This window comes from Phoenix dactylifera, chromosome 5 (genome assembly GCF_009389715.1).
Source record: "Phoenix dactylifera cultivar Barhee BC4 chromosome 5, palm_55x_up_171113_PBpolish2nd_filt_p, whole genome shotgun sequence".
NCBI classification, from domain to species: Eukaryota; Viridiplantae; Streptophyta; class Magnoliopsida; order Arecales; family Arecaceae; genus Phoenix; species Phoenix dactylifera.
Genome location: NC_052396.1, coordinates 6,120,159 through 6,141,328, shown reverse-complemented (window position 1 = coordinate 6,141,328; position 21,170 = coordinate 6,120,159). Strand labels below are relative to the sequence as shown.

Sequence of the window (21,170 nt, the reverse complement as noted above, 5' to 3'; positions counted from 1 at the left end):
GAATAGACATGAGGAACACCAATAGTGATGGATGACAATGAGAATCATCGTCGATGATGGGTATAGTTACGATGGTGGATAGCCAAAAAGAAGAGAGTTCTCTTCCTCCATTTCTTTCTTTTTTGAACTATCCTCTTTTTTTTTCCCTGTATTTATTCTTATCCCCCTTCCTCACCCTCTTCTTGCCATATTTGACGAAGAGGGAAGGGAGCATTTTGGTCCAAAAAAATTGGAAATGGCTATTCTTCTAAATGCGAAAAAACCTGGTCCAATTCCGGTAAAAGGGAAGATATGATGACCATTGTTGCAAAATAAGCTATCCAAGATACAAAAGGAAAAAAAAAACAAAAAAGCTTGCGGACCCAATCTTGGTATAAAAATAAAAAACTCCATTATGACATGTCATATGAGTTGCCGCAACCCCACCCTGTGGCAGAAACTGCACCAGTACCGTCAGATCGTACGTATAGCGTAGATTTCTCATGCTATCATGGTTGGGCCCTACAGCATTACTCGTATTTAAACATCTGTGGGGTACCATCCCAGTCCATTGCAGTGTCTCATCAGTTCTTCAAAAGGACTAGCTTACACGTAGGTTGTGGCTACCGTCCATGTACAACGTCATGAACCGGGACTGGCGCTGATATATGGCATGAGGCCTGTATGGCTCTGCGGTGTAATTATTTAGCTTGCCTTACCGGAGTCCAGGCAATGTCCTCCGCGGAGGAGTCCATTGTCGTTTCACTTTGTTCACTGTTTCTCGTTCCAGGGACATGATCGCATATTTTACTTTGCTCCCAACTCGCGGATATTGTACGCGAATGGAGATTTTCCTTCACGAGCCATTTGACTACTGGACCTTCCTTGCTCTTTCTCCTCTTCTGGATGTATCAGTGTTCTTCGAGCTCCAAGTCTTTAACTTATGTGGTTCAGAAAAAAAATTGTTCTGATTGAAGTATTTTTTTGAAAGACTGTTGTCTAAATATATTATGTTTAAAATTATAGTTTTTGCATATTTGGTTTTAAGCATGGAGAAATGACATATTTCAGAATGACTTATATTTGAATATTGAAGACATATTTTTCTGAAAAAGTTTTGTAAAATACTCTTGCTTAATTCTATTTAAAAGTTTAAACGCATATTTGACAAAAAAAAAAATTGCTCCAAGACCTCAACAGTTGTCCAAATCCTACCCAGGTTGGAAAGTGGTCTTTTAGTTTAGGATTCGAGTACGGTGTACCAATGTTTTCAATAGTCCACTTGCTGTAACCCGGGTTAAAAAAATTCAGTTCACCGTCTTCGAAGAGATTGACCTTTCCGTCCCCCATCTTCATGGGCCATTTTGTCAATCTAGTTCCAAGTCAGGCGTTTGGGTTCTAATCGATCCTAATTTTGAACCATGAACTCCATGTGCTATATTCAATATGAAAATTTCCTAGGCCCGTGAACAAGAAGCTTAGCATATGACTCACATTATTATCCGCAATGCTCAATCTTATCTGGACATTGAATCGAATATCTTGAATCTGCTGGTTGGTAGTGAGGCAGTCTTGATACAATCCAGCAACTTATTCCGAACCCTTTGTTTGGTTACATGCTCAAACTCCTCCTTTGCTGCCTAAAAGTGGGGATATAATTAGAGATAGAACAAGAACTTCATTCAAGTCACCGATCCCAATTTTTTGTTTGTTAAAGCTCTGAGAAACCGTTCTGGAGGGAAGCAGGAAGGAAATCAGTAGGAGACATCTTGTGTAGTTTTAAACTATTAAGTGGTTGTCTTTTCTGCTCATTAGCCATTTAATGCATGGTTCAAGCATTTGAGACATGGTTTAAGCATTTGAGACCTCACAAGATCCAAGCAATATATTAGTGGCCTTAGCTGTCCTAGGAACAAGCGGGAACACCATTAATTAGTTTAGTGCAGTAGTGTTCAGTAACAGCTAGGCAAGGACATGTGAGGAAAACCTTGCATGTTGGCTATCTACTTCTCCGTGGCTTCGCCATATATTCCAAAAATCTCGTTTGGCTCTGGAGATCAGCAGCTGACAGTCAACTGGGTGGGGATGAGCTGCCTTGATGGGCCTTGTTTTTTTAATATATATATATATATATATATATATATATATATATATATATATATATATATATATATATATATATATATATATATATATATATAGTTTGAGGGAAACTTAGACTGAAAGAGCCTAGCAATATTTTATTGAGATAATGAAAAATATTGTTGGGCATATAATATTAAGGGGAAGATTAAGTAAGTTCTAATTTGCCGACCTGTGAAGAGGACTATTTTTGAGTAATGGATTAAAGATGTATAAAGGAATCCTCTCATCTCGCTACTTCAATCGCGATTCTGTCGTACTGTATTTGCTTCGATTATTTACACATCACGCATGATTGAGGAATAATGCCTATATCATTGATTCATGCAGCCTAATTTGTGGGTTGGATCTCTGGGGGTTGAAAAAACAAATAAATGGCTCAGCCCAACCCAATTCCAAGTTGGGTCAAGCAAGATGTGGGCTGGACTTTCAGAATTGCGTCGCTACCCCATGTCCAAGTCTCGTTGGCGATTATCCATCTCATCCATTGGAGAAAAAGCATGCGACTCGATATAATTAATGGGCTACGATATTTTGCTTCGTGTTGGCACTGGCGCTGGGCTTTTGCATGCATTTTAGAGGGGGGAAAGGCGTGTTGCTGCCCATAATATTTTCATGGTTAGCTGTTAGTTTTTCTTTCATTTATGTAGCTCCATAAATAAACTCAGTCTTGATTGTTGCCCTTTTATTGTGTTGAGGCCCATTGAATAGAGTAACAACCTAAACAATTGCCTAGCACGTTTCAAAAATGCAAGAATCTGTAGATGTTAATAGACGATCAGGAATCATGGCCTTCTTTTGACTGTCGGTTAGAAATGAAGCAAACATTTAGTTCGGAATCGAAGTCAGAATTGGATTAGAATGGAAATTGGAAATGACCACATTTTCTGATGTCTTTGGTTCGTGACTGAAATCAGAATCACAATCGGAATGAGATTTTCATACTGGGAAAGAGTTGGGCTTGGACTTCGGGTGATTGAGGTATTCTCATTCCCTTCTAGAATCAGATTAGGAATATGACTTCCTCTAACTAAATGGCTAGAATGAGATCCACTTATTCTTATTCTCATTCTAGAGCCCAATTCCCTCAACTAAACATCCCCTAAGTGAAACATGCCATGCCATACCTAATTCAAAGTTATTTCTTTTTTTTATTATTTTTATTTTTTGTTTTGCATGCGTAGAATTAATTAAAAAACATTCTGAAATAACTCTAAATTTAATTTTTTAATAATTAGTTAACTCTATTTTTTTGTCATTAATTGCATAACATGACCATGCCATACCTAATTCAATTGTTTTCCTAAAATAACTAAGAAGAGTCCCACAAAATTTATTTTGAATTTTTTCTTCTACTTGTATGGAGAGAAATATGTCTAAAAGAAATACGTTTTTCTCTTTTTTTTTCCTATGTATGGTGATTTTTAACATATTTATATATTTTTAGCATATCTAAATATTTTTTTAAAAACATTATGGATATTTTAGATGATTTTTCTGAATGTTGGAGAGGGATGGAACTTTCTCATTCTGCTCTGTTTAATAGATATGGAGATGGTCATGTCTATAGCTGCTGCGGAGGGTACTGACATGAGAGATGTCTCACAAACATGCTTTATATTGTTGAATAAATGAGTTGTATCCAGTTTTTTCTTTCTTCAATTTTTTTTTTATTTGGTTAGACTTGACCGGCATTTTTGACTGAAGAAAGAAGAGGAAAATCCTACTACAGGCAGTCGCTTCACGCGGAATTAAAAAAATAATCATGTAGAAAATGATTATATTGAAAAAGTTGCCCACTCGGTTCCCCATCTCCTTGTACTACAAACTACAAATCGTTACATTTTGGATTTCCACAAAATTAAATTTTCTTCGTGGACTCCCAAAATTCCATCGTCTTACACCTACCCCTCTGAAGCAGCCACGGCGGGCTGGACAAGGCTGGCCAGGCTTGTCTGGAACGTCAATCTAAAACCCCAATGTTGCCCAAAAAATGATCCTTATGGAACTGTTGTTAATTATTAATTTATTATAGCTTTAGTGGATTGGCCCAATTTAGCTTTGCACTTTGGAGCGGACTCTAAAATAATTGGTTGTTATAGTTTTCATCAAAATACATCGTATCGGCACGAACTGAGTAGTTCGGAGCATACTATATTGGTATCCAATACGGATAGTATATTAAAATTTTTTTTACACAATATAGTATCGATACTGTACTAATATGATACTGGTACAGAATTCAGTATCTGGATAGCGAATTTTAGTTTTTATTAACTATTAATGGTTATATTTTTGCTCATAGAATAAGTGATGTTGTAATAATTAAATGATCACAAATAACAATAATTGTTTTTATTATTTCATGACAACCATTGTGCGTAAATAATTTAAGGTGGCTCCTAACCCAAAAAAACCACCGGAACGATATTATTCTCCGTCACTTTTCCGTGCCCAATTATAAGCAAAAGTTTTCGTGTAACATTAGCATTACTCTTTCTGACATTACATTTGTTTCGTCTATGTTGTGTCTCTCCAACATTTCTCAAGAAAAATATGGGAATTGCCCAACACTTGGCCAGGCAAAAGGTGAAGTACAATCACGGGAGCCCACTTGTTACTGTGATTGAAAAGGTCAGGCTTCCATGATGGTGATGATCCGATTTCTCGCACAAAACGCTTGCTGAGAAGGTGCTTTAGCGTGGTTTTTCGCTAGAAAAAAGACAAACAACAGCCAGCCTTATCTATTGAGTAGCGACCCCGTCAAAGTTGCCAACGAACAAAACGGGCCGCAGACGGCCGCCAAACACGGAATCTAATGGCAGCCGAAGCCGCGGAAGCCTCCTGAGCTCTCGAAATTCACATCATATGGACACGTTCTCGAGCCTTCGCAAAGTTTGTCAAACCACAAAATAGGCAGCACTTCATGGTTGGCCCCACAGTATCTTTGTTCAAAGGATGGATATATATTTCCTGTATCCAATTGTTACCGTTGGCATTTCCTGTCTCAAACAACAGCATGACTCTAATTTGAAGATGGTCTTTCATGCATCCTAACTGATTGCCATTAATTATGGAGACATATCGACTCCAGAATACAAAACTATATGCCATTCTCTAACTTTGATTCGACTATTCCTATTAGTCCATCACTCACTCTGCCATTCTTTGATTGGCTACCTTTCTCCCTCTTTATTTATTTCAAACAAACTACTCTTACCTCGTACCGCATTTTTAAAAAAACTACAGGTACAAGTCATTCCGGCCCCCATAAGTAACCTTATTTAAATTATACTGTACATAAAATGCCACACCAGCTTCAAATGGAGTAGCTCCAGAGTGGGACATCGCCGTCGTTTTCTTCCTCATCGGCGTTCATCGGCGGCGGATCGATCAGCAACCCCTCAGCCATGTCCAGATACCCTTGTATCCCAAAGTCGAGACTATCCTCCATGTAGAAGGGGTCATCAGCCGCCGCCACCGATGGCCCCGCTGTCATCGCCATTGCCGCATCCTCGCTGCTCTTAGTAGCGTCGGACTCGGTCCGTGGCCGGAAGGCCTCCGCGGCCTCCACGGCGGCCCTCCGGATGTCCTTCGGGTTCGACGAGCTCGGAACGGGGCAGAGCCACGCAGAGTCGGCAAAGTTGAGGCAGGCCGACCGGCCGCGGAGGGCCATGGCAGCCACGTCGTGCGCCCGTGCCGCCATCTCGGCGGTGGGAAACGTCCCGAGCCAAATCCTCGACTTCTTGTTTGGCTCGCGCACCTCGCAGACCCACTTGTCGGCGTTGCGGCGCCGGACGCCCTTGTAGACCGGGTGCCGCGTCTCGCGAAACTTGGTCCGCCCGGCCCGCCGCTTCGGAGGGGCCGACCACACAGTCGCGTATGTCTCCTCGTCCGACGCCGACCGCCGGGTCATCGATGAGTCCACGGAGTCGCTACTGAGGCTCTCCATTGCCGCTTTCTTGTGGAGTGTTCGAGTTGTGAAGTGTTCGAGTTTGGAGTTGGGAAGTGGCAGCGACCGTTGTGTGGTTGGGAGTAACGGGGAGCGTATATAAGTGGGCGGAGCCGGGTCGTTTTCTTACGCGGCACACGGAATGCCAGCTTCGGGCTCGATGGAGGAGCCAGCTGGTTTGGAACCAGAAGGCCAAGACTTGGTAAGGAGGTGGCCTTATGGGCGGGTTGGACTTTTGGGCTCACATTTTTTTTGAAGTTTTACTGGGGGTGATGTGATGGGGTATCAGCTCGTACTCGCTTTGGAGGACTGGTTCGGACTAGGAGAAAACAAGGTTGTTGTGGGGGCCAGTGGGGTATTTATTTGAGGGGACGGGTTGGAGGAGGGAGCGTAGGTTTTCATTTGGGTTGGGACCTTGGGTTGGCGCAGTGATGCGATGGCCCATGTGGCTTACTGGCTTTTGAGACTGTTAGCTGGGCCTTGGAGAAGGCCCAAGGAATGGACCGTTTCCTTGTTGCGTGCTGCCAAATAGGAAGATTTCCACGACATGGGCGTGCGAATGGTCGAAAATTCACGGACAGGGTGAGCTTCTAGATATGAGCACATTGATGGTGCAAGTTCCATGTTAATCAAGGCTTTATTTGGTATCATTTCTACTTTTCTTTCAAAAAAATTTGAAACAAAAAATCTACTTTTATTTGTTTCAGATTTCTTACAATAAAAAATACGTTTGGTCCCCCCCCTCTCTCTCTCTCTCTCTCTCTCTCTCTCTCTCTCTCTCTCTCTCTCTCTCTCTCTTACTTTTTTTTTAACAATAAAAGCTTGGTCTTTGGTGGATAAATATTATTATAAACATTATAGTCTATATTATTACAATATACATAATTTATAGTTATTATAATATATTACTATAATAATATCTCCTTAATAATTTTATAATAATTATATAATATTTCTTATATGATAATAATATCTAATAATTATTAAAATTATCGCACAATAGTGTGATAATTTATATTTTATTCTATAATTAAAATAATAATAATATTATTATATTATGTATTTAATATTTTATTAATTAATTAATTATAGTTTTAATGTTGATATAATCTATATTATATAATATTATTCGGTTAGTAATTACTACATATTATTTATAAAAAAATATAACATGATATATAATATATAATCCATTGTAATATTCTATATATGATTATATGCTATCATCTGCTATAATATATATTAAATAATAAAATTTTAAATTATATATTATATAATATCTATAATATTATATAATATATTCTAATATATTATTGATATATTAAATAATATATATTATATTATATAAGGTAGAAGGGTGGTGCTGAGATTGGGAGGTTGGGTAGAGATGATGGAAGAGGGATAAATACCCAGTTTTAAAAGAAAAATAAAAGTGAAAAGTTTTCACCTTCACTATTTTCAGAAATAATGAACGTTCTTTTAAAAAAATAAGAAACAAAAATAGAGTAACTAAACATATTTTCTGGATTTTGTGTTTCTATTTAAAAAAAAAAGAAATGAGAAAGAAGATGATACCAAATGGGCCAAAGTATCTGTCTTTGTCTGGCCATGTTGTGGACTCAATTTTACGAGTTCTTGTGATATAGGTATAACTGCATGAAGGGCAATAAATCTCATACAATTTGCGAAAAAAAATAATAATTTTGACAGTTTTTGATAACACTTAAAAAAAGAAGAAACCAAAAAAGAGAGTTTATAGAGATTTTTGTTCCACATTTAGACCATCTGGCTTACAAAAATACTTCTATAACTGAGATTGCTGGAAATTTTCAGTCCAAGTGAAGATCTTAATTTTTTTAATTTGACTTATATTTTTGGAATAACTTACTAGCAAACATTGGATTTGATCGACTAGGACACGGAGGACATGTTTGTGCCAAATTAGCTAGAGTTTGAGTCTTAGTTTGCGAGTAAAATTTGACATATAGGTCTTAGTCTATATGAGAAGCAAGTTTGATTTTATACAAATTGATGTACTTTTACTGTTGCCTGGTGATTTTTCTTTATGAGGAAGGGAGAGAATCCCACCCAAACTTTAATTATCTATATCCAAGTATTTTATAATATATCATCTGAGAATCAAATTGAAAATAACTGATTGATAAGTAGAGGAGAGATCATTAGTGTAAGCTCTCTTGCGAATATTGAAGTGGAAAAAAAAAGAAAAGAAAACCTTAGTGTTGGTGCTATTCTATTGATATATGTTTTGCTTCTAAAATGAGTGTTATTTAGATCGGTATATTTTTGATGCATCTTAAAATTTGGACACTAAGGTCTTCTAAAATGAGTGTTATTTAGATGGGTATATTTTTGATGCATCTTTGTTAACTAACTACTTGATCCCAAAAAGTTCAGCCACAAAATAATGACTAACAACTACTCTATGCCTTGCCACAACATTCACTCTCACATATGGCTTAGAGGAGATTTGAATCCATGACTTCCAGCAACATTAGTTCTAATATCATTTTAATTAACTACTAGATATAAAAGTTTAAACTATCAATAGATGTTGATAATGTACATCAAACTTTGACAAATTACACATATCGACTAATAGACTTTCGAGGTGCAGCTGAGTTACCAAACTAGACCGCAAGAAGTTGAGAATAGTGTATATTTTCTAATATTAAATTCTTGTATTCATCTTTTAATAAAAAATTCATGATATTCATCTTTCATTGAAAGAAAAACAAGAATGATGATGCCACCATTTGATTCAATTAGAATTTTTATCGGAAGTGAGAAGGTTAGTGAGGATAATTTTTGATGAAAAATACGTAAGATCATACATTGCTCTGGAAGGTTAGCTCTATCTTCAAACATAGAGCAATGCTATATTCATATTTTCGTATTAAAATGTAGAAGCTTTTACAGCTAGATTATCCATTATAGCTATAAACTATCTTTTCTCTAATTTTCATACTAATGTATTGGAGTTTCGGAGTATTCTCACTTAAAAAGTCCTCCCTCACCCCCGCCCCACTATGCTATGTTTGGTGGCTTGAAAAATATTACAGATACTTAATTTATTAAAAATTTAAAATTTTCAAAAGATAATATAAAATTATAGTATACATAATTAACTTCAATTATTTTTTGAGTAATTATTTTTATAAAAACCGAGGAGCGCCAACTACCTGGAGAAAGTGATTTGCAGCACTAGACAAACCAAATCCTTATAGATTGGTCCCAAATAGGATACCTCACGGAGATGTGGTCCTCCGGACAAGATTCGACGGTTTGGAATCGCTTCTTTCTTTTTTTGGGTAAACTTTAAAGCCCGCACCGGAGCACGCGCACGGGCACGGCGGACGGCGGAGCGCGCGCCCCTTCCTTAACGGCCAACTGTCGCCAGATACTCGTGTCCACTCCTGCCTCGATTTTTTTACTTCTAGAATAGATCTAGTCAGCGAAGACCCAGGTTGCCACCCGCTCACTGAAACGGGGGGAGTTATATTCCAGGTGGGACGCCGGTAAAATCCAATCTACAAAATAATTTGCTAGGTAAAAATTTATGTGAGTATGTATTTAGTTATATATTAATTATTCACTCAGTAAATTTTGAATACTTATATACAATCAAAGAACTCAAATAATATTTTTTAGCTAGCCATTTTGGATGAAGTCCTGTATTATTACAAATGGTATTAGAGTGGATCCGATCCATAATATATGTGAACTACGAGACACTGCAGCACAGATCTATTGGAGCAGACTACGGATCGATCGTGGTACTTGCGATTAGATTTGAATATATTTGAATTCTTAGCCTGACGAGGACATCAAGGCTTAAACGAGGAAGTATGCGAGGACTCGTGCGAGTGTATGTTTAATCCCATATTGGTTATTCATCGAGTACATCTTGGATATTTATTTGTGAGATATTTTGAATGATGTCCTGTATTATTACAAAATATATGGTGCATCTCAAAAAAAAGAAGCAAGGACATATAGCGTGGCCAAATATATGGTGCATCGCCTGGTCGGGCCCACAATCAGCAATAGAAGGTCTGTTGGATCTTATTTGATTTGGGTTCCACGTGGGCTCATTATCCCTATATTACCGGGGATAAATAGCCAAATGGGCAAAAAATAAAAAAAGGTCAGGGGTTGTTGAGATCTGGGAGACCCCTCACGTGGTCAAAATTAATCCAGCTAGTTCTGATGCCACGTAGAAAATCTATATGCAATTTAATAGGGTACAAAATGGCATGATCATTGATAGAATAAGATCAACCGATCTAAAATCATCACTGAAACCGTATAAAATAAAGCAAGGAGCTAGAGACTTTCGTCTTTGCTCTTGAAGAATCGCAAGTGAATTTAGCTATATTTTGTAAGTTTAATGTTACACTCATGGTACCAATTTTGCTTGTCTTTTGAGAATGTGGATTCTGCATAAAACATCCACTAAATTAGTTATTTAATAAGCATTTCTGAGTGCATATCAAATGTTCATTACATATGTATCATCCATATTGAACTCAAATCCAGGGATAAAATTGTTTAGGGACCCTAAAATATTTATCATTTCATGCACATACAAAAATTTCTTGCAAATTCAGTAATTAAGTGGTTTTTTAATGCAAAATTCGTCTTAAGAGTTATTCCGATACGATCATATTTATTGTTATATTTTTGGGTAATGTAAAGAAAAGGAATACCGCTTTTTTTTTTTGAGATTTTTTAGAAGGAAAATGCGAGAGAGATCGCGAGAGAGTTGGGTGATGTGACAACCAGAAGTTTTATAAAAATTAAAATCTTGAAGAAATAAGGACACAAGAACTTGTCCTACTGCTTTTCATGTGGGTTTTTTCGTGCTTGGCACTGGTTTTCGTAAGTTGGTCTTCTCGTCCTCAATCGTCTTTTTTTTTCTTTGGTTATTTCTTTGCGCTAAAAAAAAAAAAAAGGTACATAGGTAATATATTAGTACGACCTATCAGTAATGTCTTTTATCTAATGGGCCTAGCAATTCGTGTGGTTGGACGTTAATGCTCCCGAAGGCCTACATGAGAGCCCACGTTGGATAGTACATGAATGACGCTTCACTGTAACCATTCGGATTCACATGGGCACCCAACGCCCCATTAATCATTCTGGGCTGTACCTGGTGGCGCCCAACCAAACCCGTCGTTTCCTCATGTCAGAAAAGTTGATGCGGAATTTTGGGTGCGACAAACATCCCTGTTAACCAATTATGCATGGACTGTACCTAGTGGCGCCCAACCACACCCGACATCCAGTTAGAGCAGCAACTTTGGGGTACTCTCTCTCTCCCTCTCCCCCTCTCCCCGTCCCACCCCACCGCCCCCCTCCCCCCACACGCACATACCAAGAAAAAGTGTACGTTCTTTTGGGCAATTTTGTCTCTCCTCATGGTGCCACCTTTTTCTTTTGGCAAAAGGTGCTATCTTTTTTATTAGATGGGTCCGTGAGTATTTCCATTGTGATGAGGAGGATGAAGCGATTAAATTTTGCCATCGAGATGATAGCCCAGTAAAATGAGACCTTACCTTTAACCAAGTAATTTCAAATTCGAAATGCACGGACATCAATTAAATTGAGGAGACCGGATGCTTCCTACTCGAACACGGAGTTTGGAAGGGCTATTGGTCCAATGGTAGCCTCAGTGGTGCCAGGCGTGACGTACTCACATGGAGGGTTCATGCCGAAGCTCAGAAGGATCATCGAGTTGGCCCACGAGTGGGAAGGATATGAGTAAAACCGGTCGAGATGCCCAACACACAGTTATTTCTGCCTGCATCGAACATTTTTTATCAGAGTGGGGGCTGCTACGCGGGGGTGGGCTTGTCCCTTCCTTCCCTCTTCCATTTTTCTTAAGCAAAAAAAAGAGAGAGATTAGATTTAGCTGAAGATGAACTACAAAAGTGTATTTGATTCATAAATAAGAAAAATAAAAATTGTGAAAGTTATACTTATTAAAGTAGTTATGACATGCTACACTAATTTTGCTTTGGCTCCATGTTTGAGAATAATTTCTGAAAGAAATTTTTTTTGTCTTTAAAAATAAAAAGGAGGTATAAAAGATACCTTCACACCAAAGAACACTATGTAGCTTTTTTTTTTTTTTAATGGAAGAGTGATGCTTGTCATAAGTAAATTGGCTAGCATAACTATTCCATGACTATCTTTCCTACCTATATATTGCTTTGGCGGCCTGAACCTAATACAGCCTCAGGGGTCAAGGCAGCATGAAGTTAAAACACTTTTGTGAAGCATGAATATCCTAGGTGATAAATTATGATTTCTTATGCATCCGTTCTGTGAACTAGCTAGATACAAACGTTTCAGCCGAGTCCTTGCAAAAAAATATACAACTTAAGAAAAAAAATGTTAATTGCCCCGCATCCTCTGCATTATATTCATTAATTGATATATTTATCTTCCAAGATATTGGAATATTGCTTTAACATTTCTTTATTAAAATATTAAATTCGGTGAAATATCTGCTTATTGTAATGTGAATTCTCTTGGAGTCCGGGGTTGCGAGACATTTCGAAGCCTTTGCCACTTTTTACAGTTTCCTCCTTTTCAAAAAACTTATATGTCGTCGCTCAAAATCCGGCCTGATAGGTGGATGAGCCAACTGGGTGAGTTGGAGGAGCGTAACATGGTACTGGAGTTATTCTGCAACCACAAAAAATGGTTATAGAGAATTAGAGGGTCGCTGGAACGTGTTTAGCTGGAAACCCTCTGATGCTTAAGTGAGGCAGAGTTTTGAGAGAAAATAGGAGACATAAAAGAGATATAGAAGTATGAGAGTATGGCATTCGGATTTCTCATTATATCTAGGGGTTCCTTCTAGTATTTATGGAGGATAGGATGCAAATCAATGCGATTAGGATCACGTAATTTGCAGATGAGCAGTTGATCACTTTCTATACCTACTGATCGGGATGGTTAATATGTTTCTTTTCAGATGCACCGTGATCAGGTGCTTTTCTTATCTGCTGGTTGGTTACGATATTTCTTTTCAAGTACGTTGAGATCATGTCGAGCTGTAACCAATTATGCTGATTGTTCCGCGATTTGATTTTCTATTGATTTTACTGAACATGTGTTGTTATCTGGTTGGCAGGCTGAGTTGTCAGGTGATATTTTAGGGATGGCGAATCCAAGCCATATCATTATCCAAATGCTTTTCTCAATGTGAATCCATTTTATCCTGATCCTACAAATGTTATATAGGAGTCCATATGCCAATAATTAGTAGGGTGGAGCTCGTACTTAAAATGTCTCTCACGTAATTATATTTCAAAAGAATAGAAGTTGAAATTGAATAATATTAATTCCTTTTGTATGAAGACATTCATGGTGCATAATAAGGGGAGAGAGTGAAACAAATTTAAAATTTTACACAACTATCAATTTCAATAGGAAGACAATCTTCCTTGAGATCGACTCGTTAGTAACTGTTGTAGACTAAAATCGATCTGCCTATTATAGATGGAGATATGGTAAGTAATTTCAAATGGATCTGAATTCTGAACGATTATAGCTTTACAATTAAGAGAATCTAGAAATGGAGAGATAGTTATGGCTCGTCCCTTAATTTCTGCCTCCAACAGTAACAGATCTATGCTCTGTCACCTATATAAATAGGGCCAAGAGATCCTAAAGAGACAAGCTCTCACAGTTCAAGCCCTCATCCATCATTTTGCTCTTCTTTTTTGTAGGTCGGTAGGTCTTTGAGCTGTCAAGACTAAGGTGAGAAGGCCGAGGCTGAGGTGAAGGCCATACCCGAGGTGAAAAAATTGTGGCTAAGGTGAAAGCCAAGGCTGAAGTGTGAAGTTTGAGGTTGAGGTGAAGGCCGAGGCCGAGGTGAGAAGGCTATGATCGAGGTGTGAAAATTGAGGTGTGGTTAAGGTGAGAAGGTCAAGGTGAGAATGTCGAGATTGAGGTAAGGAGTCTGAGGCTGAGCTATCAAAGGTCGAGCTCCTAAAGTCGACTAGAATCAGAAGGCCGAGGTGAGAAGCCCGACCTGATAAAGCCAAGGTGAGAAGCCCGACCTGAGAAGGCCGAGGAAAAAGACTTATGTGAGAAGGCCGACCTAAGATGGTCGTGTTGAAAAGGCCGAGGTGAGAAAGCCGACTAGAAGAAGGTAATATTCTATAATGTTCTAATCTTTATATATATATATATATATATATATATATTTCTTTCTATTGTTATTCCAAAGTCCTTCGTGATATAGACATCGGAGGGTCTAATTGGAGCCAATCCGGAGCTTACCTTAGGACTTGTTCTCGCTCGCCAGGAAGCTAGCTTTTTTTTGTGTGTGTAGACTAGCCTCCCTCTATGAATTGACTGGCGCCCTTTAAGACTCCATATAGTTGGGCCTATAGAACACGTCAGGCTTAACACAGACCAACCCAAGCTGCCCTTAGCTCCATCCCATAAATAGAAATGTCAAAAATTTGGCACCCACCAACAACAACCCTAGAGTCCGGGTCGTTGATCATGAAGCCCACACCGCCCCTCCTGCCACCATCTAGCATGCATTCATCAAAGTTGACCTTAAGAAAACTCGAAGTTGGAGGCTCATAAGTGAAAATACTGTCTGTGGCGCTATAAGAGTAGATGTAGCACCTCAAATGCCCTGAGCTATCAAAAGCTTGTCTGATGGACCTGCATGGATAATCTTCATCGCCTATACACAGGCCCGCTCCACGACAAACCAGGTGTAGGTCGCTCTCTTCAAATATCCAGGCATTTCTAGCGAGTCAAACAATATAAGTCACCCCAATAGTCACATACTAAGTTTGAGAAGCGATGACCCACTGTTTGAGCACCTGTGTGAAGGGGCACGACTGTCACTGAGCATCCAGAGAGATATTGATAAGTCTCCAAACTCTCCTAGTTCGATTGCACCGAAATAGAATATGGTCCATGGTCTCCTCCACCTGGCACCCAGGGCATTGCGGTTGGATGCCCAGACCTCTCCCACTCAGCACAGATCTCGTTGGTAGCTGATGCCAAGCCATTTTTCAGAGGAACAGGGCAAACCTCGAGTAAAGACCAAACCTCTAAATTCAGGCGCAATCCTACTTCGAGTGCTGCTCATACTGAAGATGGCCATAGATGTCTCTCACTTTGATTCCACGATTGTAGGACGTACACCAAACCCTCACATTTGGACCAGCACTCTTCGAAACTACCAATGATAGAACTTTCTCTGCAAGGTGCTCACCAAACAGATGGCCGATCCTGCTGGTATCCCACCCTGCCCTATTAGGGTGGAGAAGATCACAAACTCATAGATCGTCCACGACCTCAACATTGACCATGGTCGGCCAGAGTTTCACCGAAAAGGTATCCACCCAAGAGTCCTTCACAACATCCACACTGCACCTATCACCAATTGTGTTAGCCAAAGCAGTAGGCATGTACCTACAGATCTTCCACTAGAAAAAGGGGTACCTCCGAAGCCATGTCTAAATATGCATGCCTTTCTTAGGCCTGCATTTTTTTATTATCAATTGAGTTTCTTTGATCTATACAAGTACTCAAAATCTACCTAGTGCACGATTAATGTTGAGCTAAACACATGCCCGCATAGATCCTCACATATTTATCCATTTAAGCTTTGTCATTCTTGCTAGGCTAAGAGTCCAAATTCATGCAAATTCAATCATAAGTACCATAAATCCAATCTTGACTCATAATGTAGTGCCCCCTAGTTTACATGGGCCACAGACTAGTTCCACTCTAATACTATTTGTAACGATGTAACCTCCCTCAAAAAGCTAGCCAAAATATATTTTTTAAATTTTTTGGCCCTGTATAAGTACTTAAGATCTATCCGGTGTATAATCGAAGTGGGACTAAATATACACCTATACGGATCTTCTTATTATCCATGATGGACTATGATAGATCTATAATGAAATCATGATCAAAGCTCATTGGTTTTTTTTATAGGAGAACTTGAGATCCTTCCCTTGAGTGGATTGTTATTTTATGTTTAATGTTTGTTGATTGAAAAATATATACCAGCAGATATGTTATGATTATCCTTAATCTTGGCATAAGTGTGTATAAAACATGTAGAGTTACGTCAATGAATTATTATTATTTTCTTTTTTCCGAGAATGTAAACATGCATAACAGGCCTATTTGTATCTAACCAGGTAAAGGACTAGAGGTAAAATAGCAGAGGAAAAAGGAAGAAGAAGAAGAAGACTGGGTGTGAAGTTCCCCTTTTGAATAATAGTATCCACAAACAAATAATCTAAGAGATCTCACGTATTCAACTAGTTTATAAGAGAAACAAAAGAGAAAAGGGGAGCACAAAATCATTCTCTAATTTGGCTTCTCTTTGAAAAGAGAAAAGGACCCGGAATATTGTCGACTTGCACTACTTCTCTGCTTGCTGCCAGTCACATGCAACCCTATCGATATTATTAGGCAACATGTGACATGCTTAGATACAACAGAGCTCTTAGAAATTAAACAATTAATCCGCGAATTAATTCGTGCCTGTCCCAATGGCCACACTTCGCTGTTATGCAACTGGAACAAAACTGCTCATTCCAATTCATGATCTTTCATGATGCCGACATGGCATGTCATGACGGATAAACTTCTTCTTTTTTCTTTTTTTAAATGAACCCCAAAGCACTCCTTGTTGTTAAGAGTCTTAGAGAGATTGCGCACGTGTCAAACCACCAACAAGAGATGATGTATAGGGTGACACGAAAGGTAAGGAACTCAGAAAGAGACCCTCCACCATCCGAACCCAGGAAGGCACTCTACTGGGGCCCCGTTGTCGTCTCCTCCCTCGCTTGAACGCCGGAAGACAGCGGCCTGCTATCCGAATCTCGACCACCTTTCTTCGGGAAAGGACGTGACAGGCTCTTTCGGCTGTTGTTGCTGCGGCCGCCGACTTCGAACCAAATCTTTTCTAGCTCGTTTTCTTTCCATGAACTAGCCTTGAGATCTCATTAACCTTTGTTCCGCCTCCAAGCCACCACCGTAGATGGAACGCATGGTATTGGTCTTGGTGGCGTAGCCATCAGCTTTTCATGCTGGGACCGGATTTGGGTAGGCCACAGAAAATCTTCAGAAGATTGTTCAAAGTTTAAAATAACCAGGTTCATTGAACGTTCTGACAAACTTGCCACACGTGCGTCTCTGATCTTGGAACAATGGAAAGGCTTGCGTAGTTTTATTGCCTACGCAGGTGGCCGTGCACGCAGCCAACAACAGCCGCTGATCTCTACAGAACTCCATTCATCAAGTGTTGGAACGTTACTCTTGTGTCTCAATCAATCTACTGGCTTCCGGTACTGTCCGCGATGCTGCTAACTCCCAGGTCGGCAATGTATGCCGCAATCAGCCCAGGAAATCTAAGTCAAATCATGACGGAGATCAATCGATGAACATAATGCTACGTACGGTAATGCTTGTCGGGCGCCGTTTTTTCCTGCAACTCTTGGCGTTTGATTAAGCATTAACCCGTTCGTGTTTCCCTAACAAGTCCTCGTGTTACGAGGAAGATAAATCAATGCTCTCCCGCAAAGAGAGACAGAGGAGAAACAAGTAAAATTATTTAGTGAAATGAATATCGTAATAACAACATTTTGACCATTGGATGCTATAATCAACTGGACATTGATTAATTGTTTCCTTCAAGAAATAACTAGACGTGGCAAGTGCAATGTATGTAATAAAGTTTTGGGAAACATGAAAACTAGAATCACCAAGAAAAAAAAGCACCTAGAGCTTTACGAATAAAGCATTCACAGTAAATATATTATAAAAACACCTTTCTGATCATCTCTTTTTTTATTTTTTATTTTACCGTAGGCATCCAAATTCAGATCATTAACTCAAAAACTTGTTATAACCTTAGATGCTTGAAGTAATTAGGTAGGAAGGATACACCTTTACTCTCTGCAAAAACTCTATTGAGAGAGAGAGAGAGAGAATGGGAGGGAGGGAAGGAGAGATATCCCCTGATCAGTTTAATTATTGAAGTCTAAATATATGGGGGACGCATCGAAAATTTGAATCCAAAACCCGTTGGTTGCTAAGTAGAGGGGTGCTACTATTGGGACAGGCCCTAACTCACTTGTTAAAACATTTTTCTAAGCCACTCCTGTCAATCAAACAGTTTATGCAATTAGCTACACATTCGTTCTTGAATGCAACAAATTGTCCTTTTGTGTGTGACAAAAGTGTTCTAGAGGGAAAATGAGCAGAGGTCTTGGATTCCTCCAACAATGTTAAAAGGAGTAAATGATGGCACTGGTTTTGGATCTGTGTCGGTGTGTCTCAACTGAAGTGCCAATCAAGAAATCAGGGCCAATTCCATGCTATTCATGGCCATATTCTCTTTCCTTTTGACAACACTGAGCAAATGAGGTTGAAATGTAACTATCCTCTTGACTAACAGCATGAAAGAGTTCGGAAGCGTTTTGTAATACTTCCGTTTTCTTATCCAAGCCACTTTTTTAGGTTGGACGTTGAATAAGAGGAGATATGTTGCAATAAGGTCATTGAAAGATAGCATCTACACCATCTATTAGTGATTTAGATATGCGCATCTGCTGTTGTTTTTAACTCTACTAAGAGGTTAATCTGAAGAGTACTGTTCATGCAACGATGCCAAACCTGCTTGCCTTTTTGAAAAAAAGGGAGATATTAATAAAAATAATAACAATAATGGGGTTGATCTGTTCAATGCATGACTTGGAAGCCTATAGAGAGAGAGTCCAATCAGTCAGCCCACTATTTCTTGCCCTAGTTAAAAACCTTTCCATCCCAAATTCTCGACCCCTTGGTTGTCACTGCCATCCCAAGGTACTTGCACGGTATCTTTGGTAAGAGATATCAGCTCATTCCTTTTCTGTAATATTAAGTTGCCAAGTTCTATCATTTTGGGTATATATATATATTATAATGAAATTATTATATTATAAATTATTTTTATTTTTCATATATTATTTCAACTATTCTTAAGTATTTGTTTCTTTTATGTGTTTATGATATCACAAGTTAATGGATCAATTTACGGTCATTGAAATGATGACCCAGGACTGCGCTAATTAATTAGAAACAGCATCCACGAGCATCCTGATACAATTTCTCGCTGAATCCCATAGGCAAATAGAAATCATATTCCAAGAATAACGAACAGAATACTAAGCTACAAAAATCACAACCTAATCTGCAGCAGCATTAGTCTTGTATGGTGTACATGTATTGCTTGGAACCATTCAGTCTTAAACATTCTCCACATATCCAATGATAGATGGTGAACATCAGCATATGGGGAAGGTTATCTTGAGGTCCACGAGATGATTGTAAGAGAACAGTCTCAAGCCAAGCCTTCGTAGCATGTATATCGGTTCATTGCAGTAACCATCCTTCTCATGCCGCTCTGAGCTCGGCCATGGGAATCGAGGTCAATGCCAACTATCGTCCTCCAGCTTCAATGCGTCCGCCATGGTCATGAGGTATGGTGAAGCTTGAACCGCCCGCGGCACCGTACCATCAATATTAATTTTGATAACTCTGAGGGATGGGGGTTCCATGGTAAATTGAATCACCCAAGGAGGACTGTTGTGTGGGACATGAGAACCCAGGTCTCCTCAAAGAGATATGGAGCACATAGAAAGAGAGCTAAGAGGTATTCGGGTGCGAGGGATCTCCGCCCATCTCTAAGAAACTGATAGCTTTCTAATTTGAGATGCAAGAAGATTTGTTAATCTTATTTTTTCTTGTAAAGCAGCATATTGTAAAGAAAAACAAAGAAAATACACTTCAACTTTTAATGATTTCATTCTGAAATGAATTGATAATTTCTGGTATTATTCATTGATTTACAGAATATTGCTTGCTAGATTGAAGAAAGAAAACGACATAGTAATTACAACGACGGACAAAACCACTCCCATTGCTTCATGGCATAGGACAGATAAATCTGGGGATCGAACCGACCATGGATTGGGGTAAATTCTGACTACGATGTCCTGTATTTGTCTCTTATGGATGGATTCTTTGGTACAGGGTTCAGCCTTTTGGAACTCACATATAGGCGGGGAACACCTTATACATGAACAGTGCGAGTACGGTTGCTCAAAACAATGGCCTTCCAGACAACTTGATCAGAATTTCGTCACATAGTTAAATGGTTTTGCAGTGCTTTGATAATGGGTAGGACCCTGTTGAAATAAAAGCAAATTATCCTTATGTTCGTGGTAAAATTCAATCATTAATCGATGTTCTGAGAGTTTGTCATTCAGTAGATGAACACACACACACAGAGAGAGAGACAAATATTTTCAATTCAATAACCTAGAAGTCCTATTTCAGTTTTATTCCACATTGAAACCATCAGTGTTATAAGCATCGTGTACGCACCAATGAGTTCCTGATAACTGTTGTCTATGTTGATTGTTAGAGAATTTAATCGAGCAAGAATTGCAGGAAGAATTGTGTGCTCGCGCGCCTGCATATATGTGTGAGTGTGAGCGAGCGAGCGAGAGAGAAAGAGAGAGAGAGAGAGAGAGAGAGAGAGAGAGAGAGAGAGAGAGTCTGTATGTGTGAGAGAGAACGGCTAACCCTAACCCTCCATAGATATAAGCATCTGAATTCTGAAAAATATGGAAGGGTTTACAAGGATTTAAATTTGCAATCATCCACACCTAAATAGAGCATAATCTGCAGGCAGTTAGAGCGATTAGTGCAGCCGTGACTCCATGATCTTGACCCAGGATCTTGCTTTGTCGAACTGCGAATAGGAAGGTCATTGTGGTGCCTTTCGTTCCTAGTATTGAGAAGAGTAATAGAGCTAGGATTGAGCAATTCTTATAGATAAACTGCGAATGACTTGTCATACGCTACGGGCGTCGATCTTGTTCAATTTTCTCTGCTTCTGGCGTTTTCAAAATTCAGTAGCCCTAGAACTTGGAGCCCTGGGAAACTGAGATCAAAAGTATCCTGCATGATAGGAAAAATCCGCTAATCATCACACCGGCCAAATGTTGACAACCACGCACCAAAACCC

General features: G+C 39.1%; 1 protein-coding gene across 1 annotated transcript; it reads right to left on the bottom strand.

Annotated features, from left to right (window-relative positions):
- Nucleotides 1-5,051: 5,051 nt before the first annotated feature.
- LOC103711128 (dehydration-responsive element-binding protein 1G-like) lies at nt 5,052-6,146 on the bottom strand. Its single transcript, XM_008797145.3, has one exon. The coding sequence runs from the start codon at nt 6,071-6,073 to the stop codon at nt 5,441-5,443; it is 633 nt and encodes a 210-aa protein (XP_008795367.1). The 5' UTR covers nt 6,074-6,146; the 3' UTR covers nt 5,052-5,440.
- Between the last annotated feature and the right edge of the window lie 15,024 nt (nt 6,147-21,170).

What these genes read in the sequence shown, in the direction of transcription:
- LOC103711128 (XM_008797145.3), bottom strand. Translation starts at nt 6,073, where the DNA reads ATGGAGAGCCTCAGTAGCGACTCCGTGGACTCATCGATGACCCGGCGG.